The following is a 16,332-nucleotide window of genomic DNA, read 5'->3' on the forward strand; positions in this document are numbered from 1 at the left end:
TACATTATACTATTTTACTCCCTTTAAAATGCCACGCTATGGTCTATCTGTATTAGTAATGGATAAATAATTAAATATGATTGGTATCCATAGTATGATATCCAAGATTTCCCTGTGTAAGATGCCACTAAATCTTAAGATTAAGGGTGACAGAAGTGCTTGAATATATAAAAGTAAGATTGAAAGACACCAACAGTGTTGCTATAACGAGCAAAATTGAATACTTTGTATAAAAATTATATTTCGAGTAATAAAGAAAAGGATCGGTTAAGAGAAACTCTTGAATCCTGTTATGAAGCCTATATAAAAGGAGACCTAAAACTCTAGCAGCTGAAAACCTATCTCAAAATCAAGAGCAATATGATGCTCCCAGGAAGTAATTTAGCACGTTCTTGATGATTCTGCTGATGGACTGTCTCACTATTTCACTGTAATTATTAACATCCTTGAGGTTGAAGGATTGCGCATTAGAAATGCACTTCAGTGTAGTTATCTAATCCAAGACAGCAAACAACCAAACAGAAAATCAGGCTTCAAAATTGCAGCTAGCAGAAGCTAACAACCCTTGGCAACTCCATTCACTGCACCATTTTCAGACACCCCTAGTTTGGAAATCTTCGCACATTCCAAACTTTTTGCAAGACCAACATCAGAGAACGTCTTGGCCTCACCACTAGAGTGAACAGACAAGGAAACCTTGCTCAGATCTAAGGCAACCTCTACTAACTTGTTCAGTTGTTCTCCATTGCTTCCGTCTTTATTCTTATCCCCCGTATTCTTCCCTTCCCATACCTGTATTACAAAGGCAGCACGCCTTAAAGATGCACTTTTAAAATAAACTGCACGGTTAACTTAAAAACAAGCTAGTGAAATTGTCAAACCTGCTTATGAAACTGCTGCTGTTTAGCCTTCTTCTCTTGGATAGTCTTCTGACGCACCTCATAGAAGCCAAAGTCATCCAAAATGCAAGTTTTGCTGGTGTGCTCCTTAAATATTTTAAGCATTTGAAGACCTTGCTCCAACTTGATCTAAACCAACCAACAAAGGCTCTTGTCAACAGGCAAAAATAAAAAATTATTACACCATATAGAAAGGGGAGGGGGAGAGAAAGGGGTGGGTGCGTGGGTGTATGTGTGTGTGTTTGGGGGGGGGGATATATGTATGCACTTATGAACTAGAGTATCAGATATACCTCTTGAGTATCTCGACTGTTAGTCACGGGTTTGTTTTCATTGTTTTCAAGAATAATGTTCTTCAACAAGCTGTTAGGCACATCCTTCACCATGTGCCACTTCACTGGGAAATTACCATTCCACTTGTCTTGCTGCCAATACTCAACATTCTTTTGAAAATCAACTGGCCCCACCATTTCTGCTAGGCCAACAAACTGCCCGCTGGTATTAACCTAAACATTGATTTTCAGAAGCATCAGTACATTCGGATTTTCCTGGGAACAGAGTAAACTGCTACAGCTTAAAAGTGAATCAACATCAAGCCATAATGGAGAGTCCAAACTCACCGAAAAAAAAAGAAACACCGGACAGCCACTAGACTTCTGTTGAGCTTCCTTGTATGCTAAGTCGAGCTTCTTGTTGCCATTTGGGGTGCTGGACCATACACTGTACTTGATACTCTTGTGGACATCATCCTCGCTGTAAGACTTGATGACAAAGAATTTAGCTTCTGTATAACCTTCATTGAAATCAAGACTATTATATTGTTCTCTATCAGGAATCATATTCAAATTTGCCTTCTCATCCTGGCTTCCGCTAGACACATTGCTCTGCCCTCTAACAGCCAACGCAGCAGGAGCAGAGCTCCTTAAGCTCTTAGACCCCTTAGCTCTGGGCCCCCTGTTGAGCTCATTTAAACCATCCATGTTCTCATTGCCATAACCCAAGTAGCCATTGCCTCTTCCTTTGTTCTTGAACTTGCTATCAACAGCAAACCATGCACGACCATTGATACGCGCATCATACCCATCGTTTCCGAAGCCCAGACCTGCTCTTGCACCATTAGTATATTGACCATATAATTTGTTCGGATACATCCTGTTGATATACCCATGAGTTGCCCCCATGCTAGTCATTGGCCTTGCTTGATGAAAAGTCTACAAATTTTAAGAATTTCATTAAGTTATATTCAGATGAACCTTTAGGCATTAAAGTGATTAAAGAGAAATAACCCATACTTCCATATTCATAGTAGCCACAACCAGAATACATGAGGGGAAGTTGAGCATACATTAGATCAATCACTTCATATAGAATCTATTATAATTTGACATTTAGGAGGATGACATAACCATCAATCAATACATCAAGGATTATCTCCATCCGAAAAATTGGCTACGTATACTAATTTGGGACATGCAAAATAGGTGATTAGGTTTTTCCTGAAATTGTAAAAGATGATAATTACAATGAAATTTCTTATAAAATACAGCGTTAGAAAGATAAGTGAGATTACTTCCTCCGTTTTTAAAAAGTTTTGTTTTTGCTTAAACTTATTTCGTGAGGCAATCACCATCCAAATAGGAAGAACTTTAAGAGATGAAGGGATTGGTATACAGGGTATTAATTTAGAGATACCAAGTTGAAACCTTAGATTGACATTAAAAGGTTTGTTTAAAATAATGTACTGATATAGGAATTCAAGTGGGCATAAATGGCAATCTAAAGTAGGAAAAGGAAGTTAAATTGGTTTCAGCAACAAACACAAGAAAGCAAGGAAGGCATAATGTACCATGACACTAGCATGAGGACGCAAATTCTGAGTTGTAGAAGACGGAGGAGGTCCATTAGCATGTGACACCGACGAAGGAAACGAATTGTTAGTAAGAGGCCTTGGGTGACCATCAGCAAAAACAGGGCCATCTAACCAAGGAAGTGGAGACCTTACTCCATCAAATGCAAATCTTGGATCTTGATAACCAGAAGCAGGAAGAGCAGCAGGTTTCCCAAAAGGTGGCACGGTGTATGTAGAGTTGTGATATGCAGGCCTGATACTGGGTCCCTTGGCATTGACATTTGAAACAGCGTTAGAAGGGTCACCAGAGAGAGGAGTCTGTACAGCGGGGGCAGAGGACACCTCAGGTGGTGGTGGGTTAGTAAAAGCTCCAGGAGGGAAATAAGGGGCAGAATATTGATATTGCTGATGTCCAAATAGGTGGGTATCATGAGGCATGGGTGGAACAGGCGAAGTTGCGGGAGAATAGGGAGCATAAGGAGCATAACCAAAGCCATGATACATAAGAGAAGCATTGTCAGCGTAGAGTGCCTGGAAAAAAAAAAAAAAAAGCAAGTGAGTCAATAGAAGGCTAAGGCTGCAACTAAGCTAACGGAGTTGGAAATCAAAGAGTTAACTCACTGGAGACATCTCAACTCCATCTTGGTTCATATATCTAGAGTAATCATCCCAATTATTACAGCTGCCGTCGTAGCCTAAAAGCCAAAGGCAAATTGTTATAACACAATTCAATGATACAAACAATTCAATTCAGAGATAGAACACAATTTAAAGATACAACCAATTCAATTCAAAGATATAAGCAATTCAATTCAGAGATAGAACACAATTTAAAGATGCAACAAATTCAATTCAAAGATATAACATAATTCAATTCAAAAAGTAGTTACCGCCATAGTAGTAAGGATAAGTGTTGGGAAGATAACACAGGGAAGGATCCATGAAATCAGGCAGCACAGGAGTCACACATCTGTCATTGGACCCACCGTTTGCGTTCGGAGTATCCATTTGGGAGGTAGGAGGCTGGATTGAATTGAATTGTAATACTCAGCTTATTTGATAAACTATTCTGATAATTGAAATGAGTTGAAATGAATTGAAAGGAACCTTTTTGGCGGCCTCGTCCAAATTGGATTGAGCCTGGGAATCCAAAGACAAGTTCTGCAGCAATCCTGCGGCTTCTACATTAGAGTAAAGGAAATCAACAGTTACAAAATACAGATTACAATTAAAAATACCAGACAGATCTGAAATAATAAGTAGAAGAAAGGATACGATCAGCGGAAGGTGCAACAGCTGCCATAGCCAGATCTCGGAAACGCTTAAACCCTAAAATAAAAACTGAAAAAAAAAGGGGTTTATGATTTTGGCAAGGAAGAGAGATAGAAAGAGAGTGACAAGGAAAAGGGGTAATGGGACTCACTCACTCCCAGCCGCCCGGAAAACAACAATTACTCCTTCCGGCTAAATCTCAACGGGCAGACAGAGATACAGATAGAAAGAGCGGCTAAACCCAGGAAAGGGTTTTCTTCTTCATATTGCTGTGATTCAAATTGCTCCACGGGGTTACGTGCCCCCACCAAATCAACCATTTTAATAAATCTTTATTTGACTGACCCATAATTTTAAGCAATTTAAATAAAATAATAGATGAGAGATAGTATAATATTACATATTTAAATGTAGTTTTTTGTAAAAAAAATTAATTAAAAAAATATAATTTATTAAAATACGGAACGGTATAGTATTATTCCATACTTCTTCTATTGATAACTCAAGTGATTATTCCATACTTCCTCGGGATAACTCAATGATTAGAGTTTCTCTTTCGATTTTACGAAATTCTAAAATCTTTATAGTTTATATAGTCTACTTAAATATAATGAATAAATGAGGAAATATATAACTATAAACTAAAGGTTCAAAACTAAAGCAATTAGTAATACAAATGTACAATAACATTAGCGGATTAGTTTTAAATGCCACTAAATTCATTAGTGGTTCAACTATAAAAACAATGCCCAAATGAAATAAAGTCACAACTCAATTCATTCAATTAAAGGATCTTCTATATATAGAATTGTTAATGCCATCAAAGGGTTCTATACATCAATACATGAACCTCTATTGATAATAGTTGTTATATTCAAGATAAAGATGTCACCACTAATAGCGATTTAAACTAGCAAAGAATAAAATAAAAATGAAACTAAAAATTGAGCTGGACATTATGCACATAATTAGTTTTTAAACCAACGCATATAAAGAACTAGTTTATCTTGTAGCATTATTCGAGTATATCGCTCAATGGTAGTGGTGGGCCTGGTGGCTGGTGAGGAGATGGTGCTTCAATGGTGGAGAAAGCTTTCCTTCAAAGTTGATAAGCCATTTTCAATTAAGAAATAAGAGTAAGTGGTTCAATGGATGAGACATGAGAGTGAATAGGAGAAGGGCATAATGATCTGTTAAAACAATGTGGGCGGCGGTAGTATGTAAAATGAAGGCAACGTTAACATATCCCAAAATAACAGATTAATCTTTGCAACTCCTTGTCATATAATTCAATTCACGTACTATCAAACACATTTTGTACAACAGATCCCTTCTATTTCACTAAAGAGTGATACATCCAATATTTTCCTCAAGTTCGTGATTGAACTTGACCATTTCTATTTATTTTTTTTTTTTGGCAGAGACACTTTCTAAATTTAAAGAAAGGTACATCCAAAATTTTCCTCAAATTACAAAATCTTATTCATGTGACAAATAAATTTTTCTCAAGACACAAAACTCAGCTAAGCCAGAAGCAGCTACCCATGAACAAGCACTTGATGTTCAGACGGGTAATCCTTAATATGACATGACAGACACGTTGGTTCCAGCTCCAGTTCATATTCAAATCTCACTTCTTTATTAATTCTGAACCTTGAGGACAGGGAAAGCAATAACATCCCGAATGCTGGCAGAGTTGGTTAATAGCATCACCAGCCTATCAATTCCTAATCCCTGTCACGATAAACTCCTCTCTGTTAGTTCACAGCTTCACACAATACATAGATAGGTAAAAAAATAAGAAATTAATTGATACTATAAGCTTTACTACCTCCGAATTTTTTTAGTTGCAACTTTGGGGAATTATTTGAGAGATATAAAATATTCCAAAGTTACAACTAAAAAAATCGGAGGTAGTATTAAAATATACATAATTGAAAACAGGCAGGCTCAGCTAATTCAATTATCCTGCTGATGCAAATATAATGTATCTGACCAACAAATCAATCTTATCAGTAAATTTTTGTTGCAGTTAAAATTCATGAAAAGCCACTCAACTAATTAGATCTTGGCTCCGTTGAAAATCAATGAAGCCTTCATGCTAAAGGATCATACACTCAACCAAGTAGATAAACCTAAATATGAGGCACATATGAAAATGTATCATGGCATAACTGAATTTTGAATTGAATGCATGTTACTCAGCGCAAATTACAAGAGACTTGGTGGTGCTTTCAAAAGATTTATTCAGACAGCTTATAGCTTTGTAAAACCCATCACAAGTTTGACCAAATCAAACTTCTATGAGTGATTTTGAGTACCTTCATATTAGGTTTATGGGGGGTGCAAATCAAGCTTGGAACTGAAGCTTATTTTGGCGAATATGCCCAATAAACAGAAGCAGCCATCATGTTTTACTTGCAGGTCTTTTAAACCATAAATTCCGTATAAGATACATCAGAGTAAGTATAAAGCAAAAACCAACACTAGAGCTAATTTTCCCAAACAAGAACATTGCCTATACAATGAGGTCAAATAAACTTACACGATCAAATAGCAGTGAACCACCTAGTGCCTAACAAGACAGCAAAGCTCATCTAGACTGGGGACTCCTAATACTACCTAATTTCAGATAGTGACACATGGCCAATAATTTTCAAATGTCTTTAGCACACAAGTAAAAAAGAAAGGACACTTATCCACATAACTTGAGTTTAAGAAGGGTGTCGAGGCTTGGAAAAAAACCAGCTAGCCTACCCTACGGGAAAAGAATTTCACCTTAAACAAGTATTTATTCATCAATGATGTGCACGGTACAACCAAGGCTTAGGTTTATTTAGAAAATAATCCATCTCAAGCACAATAGAAAGACATGCTTTTTTTTTTGATGGCATAGAGAGACATGCTTAACAAGCCAATTATGCTCAATTCTCAAAAGAAGGTGATGCTCATGAGGGTTGATAGCAAGACGCAAAAAGAAATAGAAAAATATACACGAACCATCCCAGAAGCTGGAGGCATTCCATATTCTAGCGCCGTCAGAAAATCCTCATCAAGAGCCACCTCATAGGAGTTATCTTCACTTTTATCACCCTTGTGACCTGCCTCCAATTGCTTCTTCTTATTGTGCTGCCTCACTTGCTCTTCTAGGCGTAACCTCTGTCTCAAGAAAAAAATATGCATATAATAAATAAAAACTAGAAGTTTCAGTAAACTACAAAAGGAACACAAGTACATGTTGAGAGATATCCCAACATATTTCCGGTAACATGCCACATCTTAATCCACATGTATCTCAAGAACGGCAATATATTTCTTCTAACTGTACAAAAAAGCACAGTTGTGACAAGAATTTCTTAAATTTTAGAATGATAATCTCCAAGCGGCCATTATTAATTCACGATTCTACTTGCATTACATTATTCTTTTCCACATTGTATATTTGTATTAGCATAATTTCATTGGATACAGAAGTAATAAAAAACAGTGGAGACCACTATATCTCCGCCTATGTAACCCCAAAACAACACTCTACCCTGAGACTCTGGCTCAACTTATTGGACATGGGGACTTAGGTCCTGAATTTTGACAACACAAAATAATTTTGTCCACTTTACCTCTGTTTTCATACTTTTCTCCAACTACAAGGGTACAAATAAAGAATTGTATAAATATTTGAATTGCTACCTGATCCATAGGATCTGTTAATTCAGAGAATGCATTTGCTAGCTCCCGGCCACAGATGAACAGTTCAAATCTCTCAGTCAGACCAACAGAGCTGCATCAGATAAAAAGTGTATAAGACAAGTATAAAAATAGATACATCATACCGATATCACAAACAGCCAATATAGTTTAACTGTATATGTCAGTAAATGAAGCAAGATTAAAAATCCTTTAAGAGGTTGATAATCAGGCTCGACGGAAAAAGGTTACTACACAATTAATTTGGTAATTTTCCAATGGGGAGAAAACCCCGTGTGAAGGATTATAAAAATTGCAAATCATGCAAACAACAGAATAAACAATCAAAAATATAAAAAGTGAAGGAACGTGTGGATGAAGGAACTTAAAAGGGACCAATTTATGGCCCTGATAGGTAATAAGTGGGTAGCTGATTGCATTGATTGATATGATTACCTTGTAGCATTGCATGTTTTGACTAGCTGATTCCATTAACCTAGGGGTGGCCATTCGGATCCGTAGATCGGGTTCGGGTCATACTTCGGGTCGATTTCAGATTATGCTTAGAAAATTATCATAAATAGTGTAAAACTTAATATTATTATTATGAAATAGGAAATTTGCGTCAAATCAGGTCAAGTTCGGGTTGTTCAGGTTCGGTTCAGGTTTCTCTCAGTAACTTTGGGTCGGGTTATCAGGTCGGGTCAAGGATTGTCAGCCCTACATTCACTGATTGAATAAAATCGTTTCGTAAAATAAGCTAATAAGATGTAGTTGTTTTGTTACTTGAAAATGTGCAACGACAAATTAGGACATTGTTATTTGGGTGGGTTGGGATGTAAATCATAGTAACTTTAGGACAAAATTGTTGTTTGGCTAAGATTTCATAATCAACTAATAAAAAAAAAAAAGCTCCACTTTTTTTTGCTTATTACAAATTGATGATTTTAGCTCAATGAACTCATTGAAAATATGTATAAGGATAACATTCCAAACTTCTAGACACCAAATAAAACAAATAAGAAAATCAATAGGAAAAAATTGATAATATAATCTCAACTTTCGCCGGTTCGCTCAAAATAATCCCAACTTTAGATTATTTTTAAATAATCCGAACTTTAAGGGTCATTTGCTCAAAATGATCCCAATCGTTCACCAACTTGTTATAGCAAGTTACGATAACAAGTGTCATCACATGAATGTTAAAAAATTAAAATAAATAAAAATAAAAAAGAAAAAGAAAAAAAAAAGAAAAACTTTAATAATTAAACAAAAACCCAGCCCCACTCATAACCAACGTTCCCACCACCACCCATGACTTCCCCGGAACCACCCACCTCCGTCTCCGCCTGAAATTCCCCGCGCTGGCGCCTTGACCCTACCTCCGGTGTGCCGGCGTCGGCGCTCCACTCCCGTACCACCTAAATCACCTATTTCAACCCTAAAACCACCATTATTAGAACCTAACGCAAAACCGCCCAATCCACTCCCTTAACAATGCCTATCCCCCCCGCAAAACCCTCTAAACGGCCATCCCCTGCCATTAAAACTCTAGAGACTAGCGTATTGAGGGTGGGAGAGGGCCGATTAGGGGGTTTGTGCAGTGGGGTTGCGTTTTTTTAGGTGTTTCAGGTATGAGTGAGGAGGTTTTTGGGAAGGTGTTTTGGTAGTTTAGGGGGTATGGGGAGTGGCAGCTTCGAAGTCGGCGCGGGGGAGAAGGGTTCTGGGCGCGGCAGCAGGGTTCTGGGCGCGGCAGCAGTTAAGGGCGGGGTCGAGGTTCTGGCGGTGGGAGGAGGCGGTTGTCGGAAAGTTGGTGGTGGATGGGGTTGTTTTTTTAAAAAAATTATGTAATTTTTTATTCAACTAATCATGTTATGACACGTGTCTTCTTTATCAAGTTACCGGTAACATAGGACTATTTTGCGCGAATAACTATCAAAGTTCAGATATGAGCGAACCGCGAAAGTTGGGATTATTTTTACCAATTTTTCCAAATCAATATGCATACTTTGGATGCCTTATTAATGGTGTTATTAAAATGTAAAAGAAGTTGGATGGTGAATAAATGGTTTAGACTTCAGAATGCTATCTACAATTGTGCACATCCAAAATAAAAATCATGAATCCACCTCTCACAGCCATCATACTAGCCCACCAGGCCACCACTATGCCAGACCCTATTTCTCCTAGTACGACGTGGATTCTGAGGATTTAATTCAAGGTTTATATGATCCTTTAATAAAGCAAATATTCATCGATTCTGACCTACTAGTAAAAGTCAATTACCTTGCAACCTCTAACGCTTTCTACTTTCATCTGAACCTTTAGCAGTTAAATTACTTTTTTTCCCTAGTTTGGCAAACTTTCTTACACAACCAGCACGGATAACAATCTCCTAATTTTCAAACATAAACCACTTATCTCTGCTACTTTGTCTAACACATCCCTAAACTTTCTACACTCTTGCCCACTCTCATTGGTCTCTATTGCTACAAACCATCATTTAGAAACTTGATTATGTAAAATTCTTCTTTAGTTGACAAAAACTGGTGAGTTAAATTTAAGAGCAAATCGGTTTCTAGCAAATAGCTATAAACAAGTCAAAATTCAAAATTTCCCATGAACTTGGTAATACCTATGTGTGATAAGATACACTATATATATAGGTTACCTTCTGTGTGGTTTAGCTAAAGGAGATACTTCAATGGGATAATCTAGAACAAATGTAGGTTGGAGGAGCTTTGGTTCCACAACTATCTCAAAGACCTGAAGAGAAAACACAAAAGTAATGTTAACAAATAAAGTATTAGTTCATTTACTATGGAAAAGGTCCGCAGACAGAGAACCAATCTAGAGATATTCTACACAAAAATAAAACTAATATCATGACGTCACTTTGCTACCAATTCACAGAAACTGCCTAATGGGAGTTCTGAGGTAAAGATATAAAGCTAACCTCATTAAGAACATGACCAACTGACGGACACTTATCTATAGCAAATTTGTCCTTTTCCTCAAGGTTGCTTCCAAGTGTTTTCATAGTAATTTCCTTAGCAGCTTCAAGTTCATCATCAAACATGTTAAAGTCAATTCCAGAGGCTTCTTTAACAAGATTGTGCATGGTCTCCCTCCTCCAAGGCCGTTCTAAAGATATAGTTGTTCCCTAAATCAAGGCCACTGCTTTCGATCAGATAAATAATATTATGTTTAAAATAATCAATTGAATCTAACAAATATGAAACAAGCGAGAAAATATCGAACAATAATTCTAGGGTTTTTAAGTTTTTTTAATAAGAAAAAAACTTATGTTAATGGGGGTGCCAACTCCCAAGTTGTGTTACCCACATACAAAAGAGAGAGAAGTAATTCCAGAGGAAGGGTTTAGCTTAGTACACTCAGAGCAAAAAATTAATAGATGATTTTTTTGTGCAAAACGTTGGTTTAGCATGATTTTAAGCAGCTACTAGGGCAAAATTAGAAATTCAAACCATTTGTTACGACATTTTTTACCCAAAAATGATTGAAACTTGGTGCTTTAAACAAAATACATAAACCTTCCATGGCATCAATCAAATGTGACCCTCCTTTCTATTTGGACTGTCCTGGAGCATTGACCTTTTAAATTATTAAATGCAAACTCATCAAAATCAGCTTTATATATTTCTACCCACTTTTCATTTTGAGGGGTTTTTGGGTCTGCCCGCTTCAATTTACTCAATTTTTAGCAAACTCCTTTCACCAACTCCCATCAACTTTATATATATATATATATATATCTACAGCTCCCTCTATTTCAATTTGTTCTACCAATTTTTATTTTGAAGATATTTTAGTTCTGCTTGCTACTACGTTACTCTATTAAGACAGATGATAATAAGGTAGGACGAAAAAATGGAGTATAATAATCAGACAGTTGAAACAAAAATAACAACTGTTGCAAGATATTAAGACAAAGAGTTGCTATCTAAAGTAAAATTAAGTTTCCATAATCCCGTTGTTTCATCATTTCCCATAACAAATTCTATATATATGGAGTATCTAATATGGCTTCATTATAATTCTATAGTTTGCATAATCTGACTCAGTGACTCTTATTTGAAAAGGAAAAAGAAAGAGGACATCTGGCAATCTAGCATCAAGCATGTTGACAAATACAAGTGTTAACACCTGCATATAGAATTTGTGTGCACACACACGCACGCATTTTTTACCTGATACTCTATCGTAAGCTTTCCTTGGGCTACAAGAGCACATCGGGTAACGATTTCTTCTACCATGACCATCATGCTATCATAGTCTGAATATGCTTCATACAACTGAAAATTAAGCAAGTTAATTCATTATTAAGATATGACCGTTTCTTACAAAGTAGCAACAATAACCTGCTCAGGGCTTAATGGAAAGGCAAAGCAGGACAAGATGGAGGAAAACATAAAAGTTTGATTTAAGTTTACAACCTCTATAGTGGTGAATTCGGGATTGTGACGCGTCGAAAGACCTTCATTTCTGAATATTCTTCCAATTTCATACACCTTTTCAAAGCCCCCAACCTGCTCATCAAAGCCAAAGGCGAATTAAGATTGTAACCACAAAAACGAAAGAGATGATGGCAATAGGGCTACTTGTAGCAAGAGTTTGTAAAAGCTAAGTATCATTAAGAGCATCAACCTAAGCCTCCTATTGGGCTCACTTATTCTAGAAGGAGCTCAAGGAATAAGATAGAGAGTGTGTAGCTGATATGATAGGGTAGAAGAAAGTACGGTAGAAGAAATATAAAAAATTAACTTAATAATCGGGATTGGTGGAAAGCGAGTAACAAGTGCTACTGATATAATAATAGAGAAAAGCTAGTAATGAAGAACTATACAAAGAGTAGTCAGAGGTATAATTTGTGAGAGGAAAACCACCTTTCAAAGAGAGGTTAGTTTGTATAAATTTCCAACACTAATTAAACATACCCTAAATTCATCTATTCTTCATAATCATTTTAAATTGTTGAGAAACTTACTTGACATTTAGCACATTGACTAAGATTGAAATTGCAGTAATTATAAGACATACATTACTTTAGCACAGTCAAGAGAATACAGTTACTAGCACTTTGTTTAGTTACTGAAAGAAGATACCCAGAAGCCATATGAAAAAGCATAGTAAGTCTCACCAGCATCCTCTTCAAGTGAAGTTCGGTAGCTATTCTCAGATATAAATCCCTTTCCAGTGAATTATGGAATGTAACAAACGGTCTTGCCTCTGCTCCACCAGCTGCTCCCTAGTTGATAAATAAGTGGGTATCAATATATATATATATATATATATATATATATATATATTTGGTATGGTCTGAAATTTCCAATCTAGTCTGGTGCTCTGGTGTGTGATTTTTTTTTTCTTTTTACCTGGCCAGAATCATTATCTTTAAAAATTTAGTCTGCTATGATCTAAATTTTTTTATATCATCTAGCCTGGTTTGAATCTGTATGGTTTAGACGGATGTTAACAAGAATCAGTAATAACTTTGATAAGTAATAAGAATAAGTTGAAGAGAACAAAAGGTTGGGTGATACTTATGCAGGAAGCATTTATAGTACCTTCATTCAAAAAGAATCTTCACTACTGCACATATCCCAATTTACCATATTATTTAAAGAACAGAAACTATGACACCAACATCGTTAGAGCGGTTCCTGAGATGGTAGCTACTGATCTATAATCAAATTGAGATAGAAATTAAAGTACAAGTTGTAAGTATCGAGATAGGAGTTGAAATACTAATATCGGAGACGAAAACTGAGAGATCCATCTACCATCCATTTAACACCTGATTGCATTTAGTTGCACCATACCATGCATACGAACCAAATGGTAAAACATGAAAGCTGGAATCGATTGTAAGTCCCACCCATAAGAGTCACTAAGTAACTATATCAACATTCTACCATGCCTACACTGTTTCATGACTTTGTATTACACAGTAGTAACTTGTAACAGAAACCACAAACCTGTAGTACTGGAGTTTCAACTTCAACAAAGCCCAATGATTCCACAGTCTTCCGAATCTCTGAGATGATCTACTGAAATAAAAAAAAATTAGCAGATAATTCATAGGCCCAAGAAATGCACTTGTAAAAGTTAACATCAATTATATTGGGGCATTAAAGAGAATGGATGAGCCAATAACTGATCAATCAGATGACATGCATGAATAACTGCCTGGTGACGGCAGACATTAAGAACCTTTTATGCTTGGTAGAGATGATAATGATTACCTCCAGCCCCAAATAAAAGGGCATGAATCAAGGAGGGTCATCCCAAAAATGATAGAAGAAGCACGAAGAACTCACCTTTGCTCTCTTTCTAAAAACATCGGCAACTTCAGGATTTGCAATCATGTCAACATACCTGGATAGCAAGTACAGCATCAGGATGGATAGCAGGAAGAAGGCAAAAGAGAGAAGTTATATATGGAAGTTTAACTTGCCGTTGACGGTAGCGCTTATCCACATCCGTGAGGCCATGGTATTTGTCTGGCAGTGGAAGCAAAGATTTTGTAAGGATAGCAAATGAGGTGACACGAACAGAGAGCTCCCCTGCAACTTCAAGAATTCCTCGGGTAAACATATGAATTGCAAACAATAATGACATTGAAATTAATAAAAGGAGGATAAAGCTTTAGACCTTTTTCAGTTCTTTTCAAGGTGCCAGTTGCACCAAGTATATCGCCAATATCAACAAGTGATTTTAAACGATCAAACTCAAGTTGAGAAAGCTTATCCTTTTCACAGTAAAGCTGAAACAAGATGAGGGCTAATATGAGTATGCAAAGCATTGTCGATTCATAATGAGAGAATAAAGAAGAAGACCTGGATAGTTCCGGAATCATCTCGCAATGTGAGAAAGGCGAGCTTCCCAAAAGCACGGCGGCCCATAATTCTGCCGGCGACAGAGACGTAATCATGAGCAGCCTCCTCGCCACTGGAAAGATGCTCATAATCAAGCTGAAGTTGGCTTGCTGAATGACTCCTATCCCATTTGTAGGCGTAAGGCTCGCACCCTTTGCTCCTCAATTCTTCTACCTATAATATAATATACTGTAATATAATGCTTCAATGGTTATAGATAAATTAATGCATTGAGGAATCAAGATATATGCATATAAAAACCTTTTTAATGCTCAATTTGATCAACGAATGAATGCATTGATAAATCAGATATATAAATTACTTTATAACAGACCTTTTTAATGCTCAATTTTATAAGAAACTTTTTTAATGCTCAATTTGATGAACGAATGAATGCATTGATGAATCAATAGATATATACTACTGTATAAGAAACCTTTTTAATGCGGAGTGAGCGCACGGCTTCCTTGTCGGAGGTAGAAGATGGCGACTGTTTGCGGCTGGTGGTACTGGAGGCGCAGCTCACAAAACGTCGGGGTTTCCACCGCGGAAACAACCACAAATTAGAATTCAAGTTCAGCTGCAGGATTTGCTTCAACTGTTGCGATGATTGACTCCATATCTTCACTCCCTCCATCATCGTCGTCGTTTTCTTCCCCACCTCTCTCTCTCTCCTCTGCTACTTCCACAGATTTTATCTTCCTTACCACAACTACACCACACTATAACCCAATCTAAATTAACCCTATGGGCCTGGAACTGATCCTGGGCCTTTATAATATGTGGGCTATTAAGGAAGGACCTTTAAAGAGGTCGATTTTGTGAATAAGGGGCACAAAATTTGTGAGATTCAACCTTAAAAGTTGTGTGAGGTTGTGAAGAAGAATTTTGGTTGGTTTTCCGGCTAGTCAATGCGTGATTTCGGCATTGACTATCATATTCCTAACACATGACTTAAATTAAAAAATAAAAAAAATAATAATAAAAAAGAACACTTTATTACTTTTTTTTAATATATTTTCCTCCATTTCAAACAATCACGTGCTAGGCACATGAGGAGAAACGTGCGAAAAATAGTAGTTAGAGATCTTTTTTCAATGTCATATGCTAGGCACGTAAAAGTCAACACTAGAATTAGGTGTTGACTAGCCGGAAAACCAACTATGTCCTCTCTTCAAAACCTCACACAACTTATAAGTTTTTTTTTTACACAAACTTATAAGTTCCTTTCTCACAACTTTTATCTTAAAAGATCATTTTTCACAAAATCGGTCTCATAAAAGGTTCTTATTCACAAATTTCTAGATTTCTTATCATCCTCCTCCTTCCCAAACAAAATTCCTCTCTATTTCAGACCTCTGAAAACCATGGTTACGGTGTCCAACGCCACCCAACCTTATGTCCTAGCCTTTGCCCTATATTTGAATTATGCTCAACCAATTGCTAATAATTATGGTTGCCAAGGTTCCTAAACACAAGTACACAACCACCTCCCTTCACATCCTCCATGTCCACTGCTCCAACATTTAATCAATCAAATGCAACAAGCCAAGACCAACAAAATTACAAGCTCCACAAAAATTTAAACACTCAACTAAGAACATCCAAGATCAGCTATTTCCCATACCAAAATCAAATTTAACCCAAAAAATATTATGACATAGAAACAATGCTAATTATCTCCAATTTCAGTGCACCCTTCACCCCCAAAATCTCCAAAATAACAAAA

General features: G+C 36.7%; 2 protein-coding genes across 3 annotated transcripts; both read right to left on the reverse strand.

Moving 5' to 3' along the window:
• Positions 1–204: 204 nt before the first annotated feature.
• LOC145628340 (YTH domain-containing protein ECT4-like) lies at positions 205–4,316 on the reverse strand. 2 transcript variants are annotated; one of them, XM_081680623.1, is made up of 10 exons: positions 4,172–4,316; positions 4,024–4,089; positions 3,856–3,926; positions 3,639–3,771; positions 3,370–3,443; positions 2,746–3,279; positions 1,520–2,110; positions 1,193–1,405; positions 882–1,028; positions 205–792 (listed from the first exon to the last, which is right to left on the reverse strand). In XM_081680623.1, exons 2-10 carry the CDS (start codon positions 4,049–4,051, stop codon positions 556–558), a joined length of 2,028 nt encoding a protein of 675 aa, XP_081536749.1. In that variant the 5' UTR covers positions 4,052–4,089; positions 4,172–4,316; the 3' UTR covers positions 205–555. The 2 variants fall into 2 exon arrangements, with proteins under 2 accessions (XP_081536749.1, XP_081536748.1); XM_081680622.1 differs by having other exon boundaries at positions 3,856–3,929.
• A 947-nt stretch (positions 4,317–5,263) lies between these two features.
• LOC145628341 (lysine--tRNA ligase, chloroplastic/mitochondrial-like) lies at positions 5,264–15,331 on the reverse strand. The gene is made up of 14 exons (XM_081680624.1): positions 15,040–15,331; positions 14,565–14,777; positions 14,380–14,491; positions 14,183–14,291; positions 14,046–14,103; positions 13,704–13,772; positions 12,866–12,973; positions 12,162–12,254; positions 11,916–12,020; positions 10,661–10,867; positions 10,376–10,470; positions 7,708–7,798; positions 7,021–7,179; positions 5,264–5,754 (listed from the first exon to the last, which is right to left on the reverse strand). Exons 1-14 carry the CDS (start codon positions 15,241–15,243, stop codon positions 5,662–5,664), a joined length of 1,716 nt encoding a protein of 571 aa, XP_081536750.1. The 5' UTR covers positions 15,244–15,331; the 3' UTR covers positions 5,264–5,661.
• Positions 15,332–16,332: the final 1,001 nt, after the last annotated feature.

Source organism: Chenopodium album, chromosome 4 (genome assembly GCF_948465745.1).
Source record: "Chenopodium album chromosome 4, dcCheAlbu1.1, whole genome shotgun sequence".
NCBI classification, from domain to species: Eukaryota; Viridiplantae; Streptophyta; class Magnoliopsida; order Caryophyllales; family Amaranthaceae; genus Chenopodium; species Chenopodium album.